Source organism: Meles meles, chromosome 15, assembly GCF_922984935.1.
Source record: "Meles meles chromosome 15, mMelMel3.1 paternal haplotype, whole genome shotgun sequence".
Lineage (NCBI taxonomy): Eukaryota > Metazoa > Chordata > Mammalia > Carnivora > Mustelidae > Meles > Meles meles.
In genome coordinates, this window is record NC_060080.1 from 37,267,932 (window position 1) to 37,286,536 (window position 18,605).

Genomic DNA, 18,605 nt, shown 5'->3' on the forward strand with positions numbered 1-18,605 from the left:
AACCAACTAAGCCACCCAGGTGCCCCCAGATTGGATCATTATCCTCATTATCCTTATGAGGATAATTATCCTTTCATTATCCTCACTGGCTTTTTATTCTGTTTTGGATATTTAATGTTTCAGCCCTTTGTTTCCTTTTATTTTTTATAGTTTCTGTTTTCTCAGAGATTGTCGTCTTCTTTGTGAATTTTTTTCCTTTGTTTTTGAGCATAGTTGTAACAAGTCTTTAAAAACTGTTGTCTGCTAATTACAACATCTTTTTTTTTAAAAGATTTATTTATGTATTTTTTAGGAAGAGGGAGAAGCAGACTCCCCACTGCAGGGAGCCTGACTTGAGGCTCGATCCCAGGACCTCGGGATCATGACCAGAGCCACCCAGGCGCCCCGCTAATTCCAACATTGGGTCACCTCGGGATCAGTCTCCATTGATTACATTTTTTTTCTTCAGCATGGGTTCTGTTTTCCTGTTTCTTTATATTTCTAGAACTATCGGATCATATCGGGAACATCGTAAATGATAGGTTTTAAGACTCCGGGTTCTATTACGTTCCTTTGAAGAGGATTGGTTTTTAGATTTAACTGATAGATAGCTGAACACAGCAGTTGAAGCATGTTCTTCTAGCCTTAGGTGGGCTGCTTGGGTCTGTCCCATGCATGCACAGCTCAGCCCACTGAGATCTGGACTCAGTTTATACATAGAACTTACGGCCCTCCCTTTATGTTTCTTTCCTTTCTAAAATTTTCCCCCTGACTTTCCAGTTGCCATTGTATTCTGAACTCTATTCCTTGGCTGTTTAAGCCAGTAAAACTATAGGTTTCTATTTGGGTTATAGCCGCTTTGGGTGACTGGACAGCTGGGCCAAAACAAACAAAAACATTAAGACCTGCAAAACGTAGTATTTTACTCAGTCCCATTTCTTTTGTCCAAGTGTAAATTCTTCTCCAGTTCCTCACGGCTTCTGGTTACTCTCCAGTGCTTTCAGATTGTGTGTGTGTGTTTGTGTGCCCATATGGTGTTTGTGTTTTGTATTGTTCTGGATCTTATGTGTAGAGGGTGGTCTTGTAGGAGTACCCTTCTATTACTGGAAGCCAGAAGTCTCCTTTTCTGTATTCTTAAATTATATATATATATGCCCTCTCTTAAAAATCTTTTTGTTTCAAATTGATTCTCTATAGTATAAAGTAGAAAGAAGTCTTACTTTCCTACCCTGGGAATTAACAAGTATTGACTTACAATGTAATTATAAGTAATTATAATTAAAAATATACTTATAAAATAATTAACAAATATTGACATTTTGCTCTGTGTAAGAAAGTCATCAGATAATAGTTACTATCCCGTTTTTACCCCTTCTCTTCTCCCACTAGTAATACCTTATATTTGTATATATCCTTTATTATCCCTTGTTATGCTTTTCGTACATTATACATGTGTCCGTAAACTCGGTATGGAAATCATCTAATATTAAATGTCGTTCTGTGCTTTTCCCCACTCAGCGTTGTCTTCAGGGCCTGGTTCCACAGCTACATGTGGTTCTGCTTCATTTTGATGCTGTGTATTAGTCTGTGGTGAGCAGACCCACCGTGATTAACTTATTCGTTCCCCTATGATGAATGTTCTGTTGTTTCCTATTTTATTTATTTTTTTTAATATTTTATTTGAGCCAGAGAGTGAGGCAGAGCACAAGAGTGGAGGGAGAGGCAGAGAGCGAAGCAGACTCCCCACTGAGCAGAGTCTGAGGCAGGGCTCGATCCCAGGACTCCGAGATCATGACCTACCTGAGCTGAAGGCAGATGCTTAACTGACTGAGCCAGCCAGGCACCCCTCCAATTTTATATATGACCTTTATAATCAGGGGGAAAAAAAGATGCTAAAGTTTTTTTTCCCCCCTTTGTAGGGAAGCAAACCATGGGCTTTCCACTTCTCACTTACCAAGCTCGATCAGATAATAAACTGTATCGTCTTCAGACTCCACAAAGCCCTTTAGTGAGACCATACATGTATGATTATTATGACATGGATAACTATCCAATTGGGACAAATGCCATCGTTGCTGTTATTTCTTACACTGGCTACGATATGGAAGATGCCATGGTAAGTTCTCCCAGGAGATGTCGTTTCATTCCTTTTACTTTTTAACTTTTTTGTTTACTGTGTTTCTACATCCTGGTGCGTGAGTGTTCTGTTAAATGATGAATTGCTAGTCTCCATGAAAGTGGCAAGCCCTAAGGGATATTCACTAAATATTCAGATACGCATGTATGGTGCATGTTTGAGTGCATAGTATAAGGTGTTGAATGAGTATAGTCTTGGGTATATCTACCTTTTATATTTATGCATGATTAGGTTTTAAGCCATAGTGTAGGTGGCTTGGAAAATGTGTTTTGTTTTGTTTAAGATTTTATTTATTTGAGAGAAAAGGCACAAGCGGGGGGAGGGGCAAAGGGAGAGGGAGAAGCAGATTCCCTGCTGAGCAGGGAGCCTGATGTGGGGCTCCATCCCAGGACCCTGGGATCACGACCTGAGCCTAAGGCAGATGCTTAACTGACTGAGCCACATAGGTGCTCCAGAAAATCTGGAGTTTTTATTTTATTTTTTAAATATTTATTTATTTGTCAGAGAGAAAGAGAGAGCACACAAGCAGGCAGAGTAGCAGGCAGAGGCAGAGAGAGAAGCAGGCTCCCCACTGAGTAAGGAGCCTGATGCAGGACTTGATCCCAGGACCCTGGGATCATGACCTGAGCCAAAGGCAGATGCTTAACTGACTGAGCCACCCAGGCATCCCTGGAGTTTTTTAAATAGAATGCCAGTTATCCTAAACCATGTATTTTAATTTTAACCATTTTTATTGTAAAAATCCCCATTTGGCCTCGTCTCTTAAATTAACGATTCTTTGATCTCATAGATCGTGAATAAGGCCTCCTGGGAACGAGGCTTTGCCCATGGAAGTGTCTACAAGTCTGAGTTCATAGATCTATCTGAGAAAATTAAACAAGGAGATGATAGTCTGGTGTTTGGAGTCAAACCTGGTGACCCGCGGATTCTGCAAAAGTTAGACGACGATGGCTTGCCATTCATCGGAGCCCAGCTACAGTATGGAGACCCGTATTATGGCTACCTGAACCTCAACACCGGGGAAAGCTTTGTGATGTACTATAAGTAAGTTTGGGTACCCAGTGCTATTTTTTAAAGGCTGTTTCTCAGTGAAGTTGCTGAGGTCAGTGAAATCTACCTTGTAAGAGGCAAATTTCGGAGAAGATAAAAGCGGTAGCTCCCTGACTGACTTAGTCATAACTGAATTGGCATTTCTTTTCTTTCTTTCTTTCTTTTTTTTTTTTTTTTTTAAGATTTATTTATTTATTTATTTGACACAGAGAGAGGGAGAGATCACAAGTAGGCAGAGAGGCAGGCAGAGGGGGAGGCAGACTCCCCGCTGAGCAGACAGCCTGATGCGGGGCTCAATCCCAGGACCCTGAGATCATGACCTGAGCTGAAGGCAGAGGCTTAACCCACTGAGCCACCCAGGCGCCCCTGAATTGGCATTTCTTAAATGAAACAAAATTTGGTATCTGCTGGTCGGCCTTTGTTTTTCTGCTTCTCTTGCCAGTCTGTTATGATTTGACAAGCTGCCTGTGACTTCTTTTAAAACTAGGCTATTCAAACTTAATCATCTCTCTCAGGATGTAGTTAGGGATTTTCCTAGCTAAAAATGTCAAGTTCATGATGCCTTTTGCTGAAATTAAAAATACTTAGCTTATTTTATGTCTCTGAAATGGTTTTAGCTGTAGGTCTTTGTAGGTGGTCTCTGTCGCTGTTCTTTTGGGTGAGCAGAGTTTCATAGTGAACGGAATCGGTAGCCCTGTTCACAGGTGTTTTTAGGGATACCAGCTCTCTTTGTGCTGGAGAAGAGATGTGAGAATAAGTTGTGCAGATATCCTTTATGAAGCATTAATTATGTCAGTTAAAACTTAGAGGTGTCTTTGTCAGCGTGAAGAGAATAGTTGGACCTTCCTTCTGCTTTTCTTCCTAGGAGTAAAGAAAATTGCATCGTGGATAACATCAAAGTGTGTAGTAATGACACCGGCAGTGGGAAGTTCAAGTGTATCTGCATCACGATGAGAGTCCCTCGGAACCCGACCATCGGAGACAAATTCGCCAGTCGCCACGGGCAGAAGGGCATCCTGAGCAGGCTGTGGCCAGTAGAGGACATGCCGTTCACTGAGAGCGGGATGGTCCCAGACATTCTGTTCAATCCTCACGGTTTTCCCTCCCGCATGACCATTGGGATGTTAATTGAAAGTATGGCAGGGAAGTCCGCTGCCCTGCACGGCCTCTGCCACGATGCGACACCCTTCACCTTTTCAGAGGAGAACTCGGCCTTGGAGTACTTCGGGGAGCTGTTAAAAGCCGGTGGCTACAACTTCTATGGCACCGAGAGGTTGTACAGTGGCATCAGTGGGCTAGAACTGGAAGCAGACATTTTCATAGGTGTGGTTTATTACCAGCGTTTGCGCCACATGGTCTCAGACAAGTTCCAGGTTAGAACCACGGGAGCCAGAGACAAAGTCACCAACCAGCCTATTGGGGGAAGGAATGTCCAGGGCGGAATCCGTTTTGGGGAAATGGAGCGGGATGCTCTTTTAGCTCATGGTACATCTTTTCTCCTGCATGACCGCCTCTTCAACTGTTCGGATCGCTCGGTAGCGCACGTGTGCATTAAGTGTGGTAGTTTACTGTCTCCGCTGCTGGAGAAGCCACCCCCTTCCTGGTCCGCCACGCGCAACAGAAAGTACAACTGTACATTGTGTGATCGAAGTGACACCATTGACACTGTTTCCGTGCCTTACGTTTTCCGGTATTTCGTAGCTGAACTGGCAGCCATGAACATTAAGGTGAAACTGGATGTCGTTTAACTTGATGGCACCTTTCCGGTTAGGAGAACGATTGGATTAAAACAAACTCTAACTTGGGCTCAGTGAAGAGATGACTCGGTTCCTCTGGAGTTTTTCTCAAGGGCGTTCGGGTTTTCCACCAAGACCCGCAACTAAGAATTCAGGATTTCTGAGTCTCATCAGAATAATAACTACTGAAGCTGATTTTCAGTGTATTTGTTCAAAAGTTCCATAAGCATCTTCTTTAAAAATGATACACGGATAAGTAGAAGGATATACAGGGAAGTCTTTACAACCCCGGGGTCCCCGTACTCTACTTTCTCTGGGCAGTGACTGTCGAACATTTTTCTGTCTAGAACAAAGCAACCCAATACAAATACTATGCAAGCCATATATTTCACTTTGTATTTGCTTATATCTACATTAAAGTAAAAACCAAAGGTACCTCTATTGAAGTGTAATTGTTAAACAAAACGGTGCATGTTTAACGTGTACAATTGGACGGGTTTGAGCATATGCATACACCTGTGAAATGATCACTGCAATCAAGGTAAGAAACACCACCTCCAAAAGATTCCTTGTGCCCTTTGGGGTTTTATGTGTGTGTGTGTGTGTGTGTGTTTGGTAAAAACGCTGAATTTGACACCTACCCTCTTAACAAATGTTTAGATATACAATAAAGTATTGTTAACTACAGGCAGAACTCACTCATCTTGTATCAGTGGAGCTTTACACCCGCTCGACAGCAACTCCGTTTCCCTCCCACCAACTCCTGGTAGCCATCATTCTAGTCTGACTCTTTCAGATCCCTCATAGAAGTGAGATCATGCAGTATTTGTGGTTCTGTGACAGGCTTATTTTACTTAGTGTAATGGCCTTGAGGTTTATCCATGTTGCACATGGCAGGATTTCCTTTTTTAGGGCTGAACAATATTCCATTGTATGTATAGCATGTTTTCTTTATTCATTTTTTTTTTTTTTTAAGATTTTATTTATTCGAGAGAGTGAGAGAAAGCACCGGCAATGGGGGTGTTGAGGGGGAGAAGCAGGCTCTCTGCCAAACAGGGAGCCCAATGTGGGACTTGATTCTGGACCCTGGAATCATGACCTGACCTGAAGGCAGACACTCAACTGACTGAGCCACCCAGGCGCCCCTCTTTGTTCCTCTCTTGATGGAGATTTAGGTTGCTTCCATATCTTAGAAATAATGTTCATATGCTATATTTTATTTAATGTAATACAGCCAAAATGCCATTTCCACGTGTAACAAATACAATTTATGGAGATAGTTTACATTGTTTTTCCATACTAATCTCTCAAATCCAGTGGCTGTTTTTCTGTGTACAATATTTCATTGTTTGGACGTATTGTTCCCTGCTGGGGCGTATTTGGGCAGTTTCATTCTTTGGGCACTATAAATGGTGCTGGCAGTAGATGATCTTGTATTCACTTGTGAATACATGCTCTTTGATGTTAAACTTCACTAAGATAATTCTTGAGTCTGGCTTTAGGTGTCTCTTACTAATAATAAGGCAGATAGAGCTAGACTGAGAAAACTAGTATATCCTGGCTTTGCTTCATTAAACTGTTGGGGAAAAGAAATAAGGAAAAATGCCTCAAATCTATTGGCTGATACTTGCACTACTGTTAGTAGACTCCCAGATGAACTTGACCACCCCATTCCAGTCTCTGTCTATCCCACAAGCCCATAGCTGAGGTATATGGTTCCAAGTCTCCCAATTTTTTTAGGAGCACTAAAAATGGTAACAAAGTTTGTTTTAACTTTTGTTTTTTATTTAAATTCCAGTTAATATATAGTGAAATATTAGTTTTAGGACTAGAATTTAGCGATTCATCACTTCCATATACCATGCAGTGCTCATCATAAGTGCCCTCCTCAACCCCCTTCATCCACTTCCCCCTTCCCCCTGGCCGCCTCCTTTCCAGCAACCCTGTTTGTTCTCTAGAGTTAAGAGTCTTTTGTGGTTTGCCTCTCTTCCTCCCGCCCCTCGCTGTGCTGATCTGTTTTATTTCTTAAATTCCATACCAGAGTGAAATCATGTCTTATCTCTTATTTGCTTAGCTTTTTTAAATTTATAGACTCACAGAATTGACACTGGGTCAATTCCCAGAGTTGAGTCCTGTCTCACCAGTTTTACATGCACTCCTTTGTGTATGTGTGTATAGTTCGGATCAGTCATGCCGCGTGTAGATTAATGTAGCAAACATAATCAAGACACAGGACTACAAACCATAAGTGATGTTAATCCTAGGAAACAAACATGAGATTGCTGGAGGGGAATGGGGTGGAGGGGTGGGGTAAGTGGGTGATAGACATTAAGGAGGAAAAGTGATATAATGAACACTGGGTATTATATAAGACTGATGAATCACTGATCCCTGCCTCTGAAAGTAATAATATACCATATGTTAATTGAATTTAAATGGGAAAAAAAAAAACCCAAACACACAACTATTCCACACCTCAAGGCTCAGCCATGTGTTTTTCCCTTTATAGCTGTCCCCAACCCTATCCCCCATCTTTAACCCCTGGTAACCACTAATCTATTCTCCATCTTTATAATTGTGCTATTTCAAGAATATTATATAAATGGAATCATATAGTGACCTTTTGAAATTGGCCGTTTCCACTCTGCAGTTCCCCTGAGATCCACTCAGGTTCTTGCATGTTTCAGTAACTTATTCCTTCTTACTGCCATTCAGCACTCCATGAGAGGCGCGCAGTTTTTACTTTATCATTTGCGTTTCATTTTTGGTAGATCATGCTTTTGGTGTCATGTCTTAAGAACTCTTCAAGCCCAGGGGCGCCTGTGTGGCTCAGTGGGTTAAAGCCTCTGCCTTCAGCTCAGGTCATGATCTCAGGGTCCTGGAATTGAGCCCCACATTGGGCTCTCTGCTCAGCAGGGACCCTGCTTCCCCATCTCTCTCTCTCTGCCTGCCTCTCTGCCCACTTGGGATCTCTATCAAATAAATAAATCTTTAAAAAAAAAAACTCTTCAAGCCCAAAGATTTTATATATTCTAAGTGTTTATAATTTTATGCTGTACATTTAAATCTATGATCCATGTATCCCTTTTGAGGTTCTTTTTTTTTTAAGATTGGTCCATTTATTAGAGTGTGTGAGTGGAGGGGGTGGGGACAGGTAGAGAGAATCTCGAGCAGACCCTGCCAAGCGGGGAGTCTGACAACACAGGAATCAATTGCAGAACCCTGAGATCACAACCTGAGCCGAAATCGAGAGTTGGACGCCCAACTAAGTTAACCACCCAGGTGCCCCTTGAGTAATTTTTCTATAAGGTGTGAGGTTCAGCTCAAGATTCCTCTTGGTTGTTTGTTTGTTTGTTTTGCCAGAGTACTGGTTATATTATGTATCTCTTTGAATGCTGTATTGGTATAACAAATCAGTGTATGCTGTGAACGGATACAGATGTAGACAAGATACATATTTATACAAATAGAATTGTTGTTGTGAAACAAATGTCTTCAAGGAAGGGATGGAGCTTTATGTAAAACTGAATGTTACTTATGTCTATGAATGGAATATTGGATAACATTAATATTTTAAGGAAATAATACAAAATTGAATGATGGGTTAATTATCCGAATAGTATATGGGCAGATTAAAAACTGTAGTAAAATAGGTCTGTCAGTTTCTGTATTGTTTATAAAAGTGAGTTTCCTAATGAAAGAACAGAACTATACACAAGATGGAATAAATAAGTTGTCTCTGTTAAGAATGCTGATACAACGAAAATGAATTGCCCCACTGTGGTCCTTGAAATGAACCAGTTTTTTTTAATGGACACTCCATACACCCAAGTGGTTGTAACAGGTACTGCAAGATGTATTACAAGAACAGATGTTTCAAGTATGCGTGGTACTTCTTTTGATGGGAAGAAGTGTACCTGTTGGGCAGATCCACAGTGAGGATGGTGCCAACAGGTTGAGTACCTCTTGGGGACCCAGCAGGCGCCCCAGCCCCGCACTGCCATGTAGGGGAGACAGCACAGGCTGTGGGAAAGAGCCTACCGCACTGATGGAAGAGCTGGTCCGGGCAGGCTCCCCGCAGGCTGTCCACACTGCCCTCCCCCTCTGACCCGCTAGTCCCGGTCAGCCTTTTCAACTGCAGGCGTTACGATGGTATAGGGTGCAGCCTGGGGCAAAGGGACGTAGGCAGAAGCGTCCCCCAGAGTTTTGGCGTTGGTGTCCTTGTAAGAGGAGAGCACACAGAGAAGGTGATATGAGTGGAGGCAGAGGTGGGAGTAATGTGTCTACCAGCCAAGGAATGCCAAGGACTGCCTATAACCACCGGAAGCTGGGGAACAGGCATGGAATGGATTCTCTTTCAGAGCCTCCAGCAGGAATCTGCTGCCAGCACCCTGATTTTGGACTTCTAGTTTCCTGAACGGTGAAAATGCATGTCTGTTCTTTTAAGCTACCCAGCCTGTGGCAGTTTGTTACAGCAACCTCAGGAAGCCAATCCCACTGAGGCTCAGCTCCCTATGGAGCACATACTTGTGTGGGTTCTAAATGTGCGATGCCTCCGTGTGGACAGAAGGTAATACTGAAACTGGTGAGGAGGCCCAGGCTGGCTGTAAGGGAAACAAACCACTTAACCTTTCCCACACTTCCTTTTCCTTCTCAAGTGGTGCTGTGTTCTACCTGAAACATCAAATACTACTTGGAGGCAAAGCCAAGAAGTGAGAGCATTGTCCTCTATCTGGGACCAGTTTCTGCACACCTCTCTTTCAGCCTGTGGCCCCCAGCTTCCAAGGACCTGGAAGAGATCAGCACTGGGACCCACTCGTCAGCAGCAGCTTCTGAATCTGCATCTCTTACACCTCAAACCCCATGAACCGACAGTGGATGAGGAAGGTACATGCAGTGCTGAGGGGGTGGCCAGGCCCACTGGAACCCTAGCCCTAGGCAGCCACCCAGTGCAGGAGAAAAGGAATTGCCCTGGGTGAGCAGTCAAGGTCTTGCCTAAGGTCAGTTCCCAGGGGGCAGAACAGAGCCAAGCAGACCGCACCATGAGGGCACCACACACTCTGTTCTGCTGCCTCACACCCATCATCAGGTAGGAAGATTGTGAAGCTGGTATTTGTCAGTTTCTCTAGGACAGAGCCATGGCCTTGACCTCCCAAGCCCTCCCTCACCCAGCACCAGACGGAAAACAGCACACTTAATCCAGGCCTGTGTGGATAGCATGGCAGGGACCAACACGTGGATCCTTTGCCAAACCTCACCGGCCCCTGCCTAGACTAACAAATGGCTGGAATCCAAAAGCAGGAGGCAGGGACGGGATGCACTGCAGTTCTCAGGAATCCTAAAGCTTTGAGCTTTTGGGAACAGATCTGGGAGGCAAAGGATCCAGGAGACACTAGTGAGAAAATGGAAGTTAAGCTTCGAGCAAAGTGTTCATTTTACTCGGTCTTTTTTTTTTTTAAACTAAGGAGCTTAATAAGGAGAAAAAAAATAAATCAAGAACTGGGAGACCCCCTCCAAGTCACAGTATATGGTTTCCTCTTAACAATTTTCTGTGCCACTGTTTCCAGAGGAGGGGTGTTTCCTGAAGCTCCAGGGGCTTCAGGACTAGCCAGGGGCTTCAGGACTAGCCAGGGGCTAGTGACAAGAGATGTAATGTGACTGGAAAAGCATGTTCACTGCTGTCCTCAGCTTGGAGATTTTACATGTATTGGGCTCGTCAGGATTTGCCTCCCACCCATCATATCCTATAAACTTAAGACCAAGAGGGGGCACTTCTAGGAAAGAAAAACCCAGGAGATGAAGGTGGCAGAGAAGCCACCTGAGGGGAGAGGAGCCCTCAGGACTCCAGGAGACCCTGTCCTCATCAACAGTGCTCTTCTCATAACACCATTAGGAAATCACCGACACACCCGGGCACCATCCCTTCCTGCCACATGGCCCCTTCAGGGGATCAAGGGTCAGGACTCATGCTGTTGTACCTCACAAATCATCCGGTCAAAGTTGTGTCTGTGTTGCCATTTGTGGCAGCTCTCAGTCTGGCCAGGGATCGAAGCACCGGACAACTCCCTCCGGATGCCATTCTACAAGTGCACCCTCCCATCCAACCCCCCGTCACACTCCCTGCCCTTCATCAGATCTGACATGCCCCACCTGGAGGACTATATGCTGCGTGAAGCACACGGACAAATGTCACATGACCTCACATATGTGGAATCTAAGTTGAACTCGTGGAAACAGAATGGTGGTTGGCAGGCCTGGGGTGTCTGGGAAGTGGGGAGATGTTGGTCAAAGAGTATAAACTCTATTAAGTAAGTTCTGGACATCTAATGTATAGCATCAGTTAATACTAACATATTGTATTCTTGACATTTGCTAAGAGATAGGATCTCAAATGTCCTCATCACACATTAAAAATGTTAACTATGTGAACTGATGGATATTACTGTGGTAATCATTTCACAATACCTATGTATACCAAAACTTCACACTGTATACCCCTTTTTAACAGTATGAATTTTGGTCTTTTACTCCCTGCTGGGGAAACAGTTCCTGGCACACAGACAGCACGTAATAAGTATCATACAAGTCAATGAGTGGCTCTCATTTTATCCTCACGCAATCCTGCAAGCAGATGGTTTCATTCATTCCATTATTACTCTGCCAGACCCCATGCTATGGAGGGGATCCAGCAGTGACATGAGACAGATACAAGGCCCCTTCCCTTGTGGGTCTTGAAGTAGGCAGAATATACGCAAACAAATACAGTAACAAATTCTGATAAGGCTAGAAAGGGAAAGTACACAGTGCTCAACAGCATGTGCTCAGCAGGTATCATTTCAGTCTCTACTCACAAGGGCATCCTTAAGCAGCTGTTATGGAGGAAACTGAAACCCAGAGAGCAGATTCTGTCCAAGATCTTGGATTCAAACCCAGGTCTGCTTCACTCCATAAGCCTACCTTGCATTTGATCCCTAAGAGGAAGTTAGTCAGACTCTTGAGCTACAGGCCAAAAACAACCTAGAAGCTTGGAAGCACAAGTGTCACACTTCCCGGGGGGGCGGGGTGCTGTATCCTCTTGGGGTCTTCATCACACCTACTAATGAACTCACATGTTTGAACCCCTTCCCTTGAGGGAGCACGTTACAGGGAATTTGAGGTAAGACTCATGAAGTGGCAAGGGACAGGTTAAGATTTCACTTTCCCAGGAGAGAAAAATATGAGGATTCAGTCTACATTTGAAGCCAAAGCGTTCTCTGTCACTGAGGGTGTTCCCTTCCCCTCTTCTCCCATCAAAAATACACTTGGAAGTTTTTGCAAGAATAGGAGGCCTTGGGCAAAAAGCTTTCCTTCGGTGCCCACGGCTCCAAACCTACTCCTACCAAGGCAGGTTCGGGTGGTCAGTGGGACAATCATGTGTCCAGGGCCAACCAGAGCAGCTCATGGTAACAGTCTCCCGTAACAGCACTCATTTCTCCAGAAATGCTGAGGGTCAAGCCTCTGCTCCAACTGTTCACATGCACTATGCCCTATGTAAAGGACCTCACCATCATCCTCCCCATTTACAGATGAGCACACCCATACTCCAAGTAGCTGTCACTTGCTCACAAATAGCTCTTGTTCCTCGACACTATGATGAAGAGCATTTTATGTTCATTTTGGCTGCAGTCTGGTAAGACATGCACATAGTTGGTGGCTGGGCTGATGCTTAGTCTCCCTCTGATCTTGGGATACTCTCACCCACCCTCACAGGTGGGAAAACGTACTCCCGGGTCTCACAATGGAGGACAGACCAATAGGTGGAAATGATACCCCTCCAGGAAGAATTAGAATTACACATGCCCATAATCGCATGGAGCCAATATTAATACTCAAGTCCAGCCTGGCCCAGGACTTATGCCAAGAAGAAGGGGGCCTGGTCTGAGTCCCCCAGGCTGAGCTGATGGCAGGTCCACGCCGGATGGTCCCCCTTCCCGCGGCTCCGTGCGCGCGCGCACGCATCAGCATCCGGAGAGGACCGGGAGCGCCCGCGCAAGACGGAAGGTGGCACTGCGTCGGTAGGCGTCAGGCTCCCAGTCCCCGCGCCCAGGAGTCCGCAGCCACGGCACCCAACCTGGCCACCAACGGCCCACGTTGAGTGGCCAGAGTAGCCGCTCGCCCCAGCTCCCGGCAGGTGGCTAGGAGAGAAGAGCGCAGGCGGCCTCTCTCCCGTATTTCCGGCGCGGCCACGGCAAGCCGGATGTAGAAAGCGCAGAGCCACCGAGCCGCAGAGCGGCCCGCGACGGCTGCGCAGGCGCCGCCAATACAGGCGGGGCCGGAAGGAGCGACAGAGCGCCGCCATGACAGGTTGGGCCTAAAGGGAACAGATGGGTCTCTTGCCGGCTCTGCGACCGGAAAAAACGAGACAAGGACAGCCGAGTGAGGCGCCGCCATGACAACCTGACCGGAAAAGGCGGAGCTCTCCTCCCGGACTGATTTCCTACCCGCGCTGGCCTGGAGATGTGAGTAGCGGGAGCACCTACCCTGGATCTGCTGCCGCATCCCCCCTCTTCCCGTGATCTGGACCTGGGCCAGCACTCCCGGAGGAAGGGTTGGCGTCTTTGTTCCTCGAAGATCCGACCCTTAGGATTCAGCGCAGTCCATTACCAGTCTCGTCCCTCCGCGTGTCTAGGCCCCGCCCCCTGAGCGTTTAGACTCCGCCCCTCTTCTTCGGGTAACTGGGATCTTGTCAGGTCCACCCTTAACACCCACCCAATCGCTGTCCCTAGGACCCCAGGCACGGTCCACCACCTTGTAAGCCTATGACTGCATAATTGTCACGGCACCTCTGCGATTCTTAGACCCGTTCTTAGAGCTCCAGGTTCATCCCCTTAGATCACCAAACTATACCTTTTGAACCTTCGGATCTGCGCATCCTCTCAGACCTCGCCTGTAGTGCCCACAGACTTGTTCCCAGACCACCGGTCCCGCTCTAGATTTCCAGATCTTGTTCTCAAGAGCTTACTTGTAGGACCATCCAGGTCTATCCCAGAGCTCCAGCCTCACCCAGTGCTTCCACATCATGCCCCTAGAACTCTGAGGCCCACCTCACGGCTTCAAGTCTCACCTCCAGTACCTCTGCCCTCAGACTTAATCGTTAAGACTCTGGTCAATGGATCCTTCCCCAGGACCCAAGACCTTACCACTTGGACTTCTGAACCTCTTTTTAGGACTTCCGAACCCCTTTATGGCTCCCAGGTTTTCTAGAACTCAAGATCTTACTTCTAAGGCCCTATCGAGGGATGCCTGAAGACCCCAAGGCTTGCCTTTGAATGATTAGACTCTTTTTGGAAAAGATCTCCAACATCTTCCCAGAAGCCCTCACCCTATTCCACAATCCCCAGGGCTCATGCTTTCCTTCGCGGTCCATCTCCCTGTCTCTATCCCAGGATACCTTCAGACTCCCATATCTGCCCAAGATACCTACTATTGTTCCCTGCTCCATCCCCTTACTGAGATAAGAACTCCCTTTCTGGTCTGTTGCCTGAAATTACCCTCAGCCCACCATGTCCCACAGGCAGGCGGCCCTGGAGGTCACTGCTCGCTACTGTGGCCGGGAGCTGGAGCAATATGGCCAGTGTGTGGCGGCCAAGCCTGAGTCATGGCAGCGGGACTGTCACCACCTTAAGATGAGTATTGCTCAATGCACATCCTCCCAGTGAGTGTGGGCAAGAATGGGACAGGGTGGGGGCGGGCAGTGGAGTGGAAGTGTGAATGCTTGAAATGCCCTTCCTCCACAGCCCAATCATCCGTCAGATCCGCCAGGCCTGTGCTGAACCTTTTGAGGCCTTTGAGGAGTGCCTTCGGCAGAATGAGGCAGCTGTGGGCAACTGTGCAGAGCACGTGCGCCGCTTCCTGCAGTGTGCTGAGCAGGTACAGCCGCCGCGCTCACCCTCAACTGTGGAGGTGAGGCTGGAGCAGGGACTCGTCACTACTCACCTTTGTCCTTGTAGTTGCTCAAAATAAAGACCTGGGAGTTATCCTCAGCCGCCCTGCCGTAGACCTGTGCGAGCATCTGGGATCCAGAACATGTTCACCTCTTGCCCCTTCCCATAGCCCCTGCTTCAGTCCAGACCCCTCTCTGACCTCTCCACCTCCAGAATCCCTGCCGAGCCTTTTCCCTGACTCTCTGAATCCCCTCTCACTTGCCCTCTACACAGTGGCCAGAGAGAGCATTTAGGAACTGAAAACTCATCCCGGTACATATTTGCTTAGATCTCTCCAATAGCTTCCCATTCGCTCTGAGAACAAAATCCAGGTCCTTGCTGGTTCTCTGTGTTCTTCCCCGGGCTGACCTCATCCACCTCCTTCCTTACCTGCTCTCTTGTTCCCTTTCTCACTACCCCTCTGCTGTACTTGGTGAGGGGATGAGGAGCGAGCAAATGAGTCTTACTTTCTTTAATGATGTGTACAGTACATAAACAGATGTGCAGTATAATGATGGTATTAAGATTTCATGGATGGCTGCAATTTTTAAAAGCTCTCTTAAAAGACCGCTTGGGGAGGCTCCCTGGGTGATGGCTCAGATGTTTGGGCATCTGCCTTCAGCTCAGGTCATAATCCCTGGGTCCTGGGATGAGTCCCACATTGGGTTCCCTGCTCGGTGGGGAGCCTGCTTCCCCCTTTGCCTCTGTGTGTGTGTGTCTGTCTCATGAATGAATAAATAAGATCTTAAAAAAAAAAAAAAGATGTCATTAAAGACCTTTTGGGGAGCAGTAATAAAAACAAAATTGAGAAATGCTCCTTTAGAAGTTAACCATCTCCCCTCACTGAACTGTGCCCTCCTAAGGCAAAAATCACATCTTGAACCACCTCCCTCTTAACATTCTCTCATTTGAGCCTCTGTGTTCTGTATTACCGCTTTCAGTCCATTCTCTGTGGTGGTCCCAGAGCAGTCCCAGAGGAAATCTGACCATATTCTGCTTCACTTACTTATTTTATTTTATTTTTTTTGAGAGAGAGAAAGAGAGTGCGAGTTGGGAGAGGGGTAGAGAGAGCAAAAGAGAGGGAATCTTAAGCAAGCTCCACACTGACTCAGGGCTCGTTCTCAAAACCCTGAGATCATGACCTGAGCTCAAATCAAGAGTTGGCTCACGCTTAATCAACTGAGCCACCCAGACACCCCATGTCCTGTTTCACTTGAAAACCTTTCGGTTAAGTGTCTGCCTTCAGCTCAGGTCATCATCCCAGGACCCTGGCATTGAGCCCCAGGTCAGGGTCCCTGCTGGGTGAGGAGCCTGCCTCTCCCTCTGCCTGTTGCTCCCCCTGCTTGTGTGCTCTTTCTCTGTCAAATAAATAAGTAAGATCTTTTAAAAAAAAAAAGCAAAGCTTTCCATGGCTTCTCACTTCCATCCACCAAATCTAAATTCCAGCACAGCCTATAGGGCCCCCCGCCTACCCTGCTCCCTACTTTCTACATCATACTCTGTTCCAGTCCTAGTGCATGTCTCTCCTGCTGGCAGGCTTTTATCCAGCTATTTCCTTCTGCCTGGACTGCCCTTCCCGGGCCACCTGGCTACTTGCTATTCTGGCTTATATATCGCTGCCTCTGAAAACATCCCCAGCTGGCGCATCCCCATCTCCAGGCTCCCAGGGTGTCTGAGATCCCTCCATCATGGCTTGTATCTCACTGCCTTGTAACTGCTTCATTCCCATTGGCTGTCTCAGAGGGATTCTTGGCTAAATATGGGGGAGATGCCCTTCTACCAGGCCTTGTAGTCCTTGGTTGTTTTTTTTTTTTTAAAGATTTTATTCATTTGACAGAGATCACAAGTAGGCAGAGAGGCAGGCAGAGAGAGAGAGGAAGGGAAGCGGGCTCCCCGCTGAGTGGAGAGCCCGATGTGGGACTCGATCCCAGGACCCTGAGATCATGACCCGAGCCGAAGACAGAGGCCGTAACCCACTGAGCCGCCCCGGCGCCCCCCCTTGTTTTGTTTTAATAAGGGAGTAATAAGTGAAAGATTCAGGCCCTCCGAGTGGACACCAGCAGGAAGGACTTTTATTTATCTATTTTTTAACATTTTATTTATTGGGATGCCTGGGTAGCTCAGTGGGTTAAGCTTCTGCCTTAAGCTCAGGTCATGATCTCAGGGTCCTGAGATCAAGCCCCGAATTGGGCTCTCTGCTCACCAGGGAGTCTGCTTTCCCCTCTCTCTCTGCCTGCCTCTCTGCCTACTTGTGATCTCTCTCTACCTCTCTGTCAAATCAATAAATAAATAAAATCCTAAAAAAAAAAAAAAAGATTTTATTTATTTATTTGACACAGAGAGAGGGAGAGATCACAAGTAGGCAGAGTAGGCATGGCTCGTCATTCCTGCCCTGGTTAAGCAGTCAGCCTCTCCCTGGTCTTCCTGTGGCCATCCTGCCCCTTAATCAGCTCTCCTCTGGCAGCCAGAGGACCTTGTAAAAATGGAAATGAGATCATATCTCTTCCTTTACAGCCTTGTTGTGGTTCCTGAGTGCACTCAGATTGATTACCACCACACCTGCTTCCTCTATTGCCCTGTAACAATGCCAGGACACAGCCGATGCTCAGTAAATACAGCAAATGGTGACTTCTCTGCTCCCAGTGACAGTTCACTGTGTCAGATGTTCACATGACAGATGGCCAAGGTCATCACCTGATAACCCTCTCCCTCCAGACTCTGGACTTGGCAAAGGCAGCCTCTGCTGTGTCTACATAATTTCCCCAGTGGTGGCCCCAGGACCAGGCACAAAAGAGGTGCTAGTAGATGGTCATGTGTTTTTTCCACAGGCAAAGCCACTTCCTGCCTCCTGAGGACTCTGAACCATGGAAAAACGACATGAGTGACTAGCTCCTTGATGTTCCCAGCCCTGAAGAGTGGCCAGGTGGAGTCCTGAGGGGCCTGGACTTGAGTCTGGCTTCTCTGGACAGCAGGACTCACAATAAATAAAGACTCTGTATACCAGGCTTTGCCTTCTGCCTTCAGCAGCTGAGGGGGCCCTGGAGAGCTGGCTGGGCAGAAACCCTGCTCCTCTGTTCCCCAGCTTCGCACAGTGTGCCAAGGAAGGGTTAAGATGACCCCTCTTCCCTTGTTAACTCTGCCAACAGCCGCTTCCAGTCTTCTGTTGCACAGATGCGGGAAAGGCTCTTTCTCCCATCCACTCCAGCATTTACCCAGTCTTTACGGAGCATTTCCTTGAAGTTTAGGGGGCAATAATAACACACTTCTTTTACTCCTGAGTTTTGAAGCAGTCGTGTGATAGACACGGGCACTAGACAGTGGGAATGAAAATACTGGCTTTATTATCGAGAACAGTGAAACCAAGGGGTATGGTTTAGCGTGTGCTGTCCTGGACTTCTGTTCTGTCTTGGTCTGTGTCCTTCCAGAATTCAACCCTGAGAATTAGAGTGCAGATAGTATATTTGGAATGTGATTCCAGAAACATTTGGAGGTGAGTGGAGAGGTGAGACAGAGAGGAAGGCAGCCAACAAAAAGTGCCATTTACCACAGTGAACAATGGACTCAATCTAAGGGGCAAGAGGGTTGGGGTATAGATCACCAACTGCCCGTCTGTCATCGGGGCCAGTTGTCATGGGCACTGATGGTCTTGCACTCCTTCCTGCCCTGTGTGTGGTCCTGTGCCCTGCCATCAAGCAGGCCCTGAGAGGAGAGTAGCCAGGAATCAAGTGAGCAGCATTCAGC

At 46.7% G+C, this 18,605-nt stretch overlaps 2 protein-coding genes across 4 annotated transcripts in view; both read left to right on the plus strand.

Moving 5' to 3' along the window:
* POLR1B (RNA polymerase I subunit B) overlaps positions 1-5,335 on the plus strand; it is a 29,176-nt gene extending 23,841 nt beyond the window's left edge. The window contains exons 13-15 of the mRNA XM_045979837.1: positions 1,899-2,095; positions 2,907-3,160; positions 4,032-5,335. Coding sequence (XP_045835793.1) covers positions 1,899-2,095; positions 2,907-3,160; positions 4,032-4,914 — 1,334 coding nt within the window. The 3' untranslated portion in view covers positions 4,915-5,335. The remainder of the gene's footprint in view (positions 1-1,898; positions 2,096-2,906; positions 3,161-4,031) is intronic.
* A 7,912-nt stretch (positions 5,336-13,247) lies between these two features.
* On the plus strand, positions 13,248-17,869 carry CHCHD5 (coiled-coil-helix-coiled-coil-helix domain containing 5). 3 transcript variants are annotated; one of them, XM_045979869.1, is made up of 4 exons: positions 13,248-13,400; positions 14,456-14,596; positions 14,679-14,811; positions 14,892-15,444. In XM_045979869.1, coding segments are annotated over exons 1-4 (324 nt in total). In that variant the 5' UTR covers positions 13,248-13,398; the 3' UTR covers positions 14,940-15,444. The 3 variants fall into 3 exon arrangements, with proteins under 3 accessions (XP_045835825.1, XP_045835826.1, XP_045835824.1); XM_045979870.1 differs by lacking the exon at positions 14,892-15,444 and adding an exon at positions 17,693-17,869 and having other exon boundaries at positions 13,250-13,400; XM_045979868.1 differs by lacking the exon at positions 14,892-15,444 and adding an exon at positions 17,693-17,869 and having other exon boundaries at positions 13,253-13,400; positions 14,679-14,844.
* The last annotated feature ends 736 nt before the right edge of the window (positions 17,870-18,605 follow it).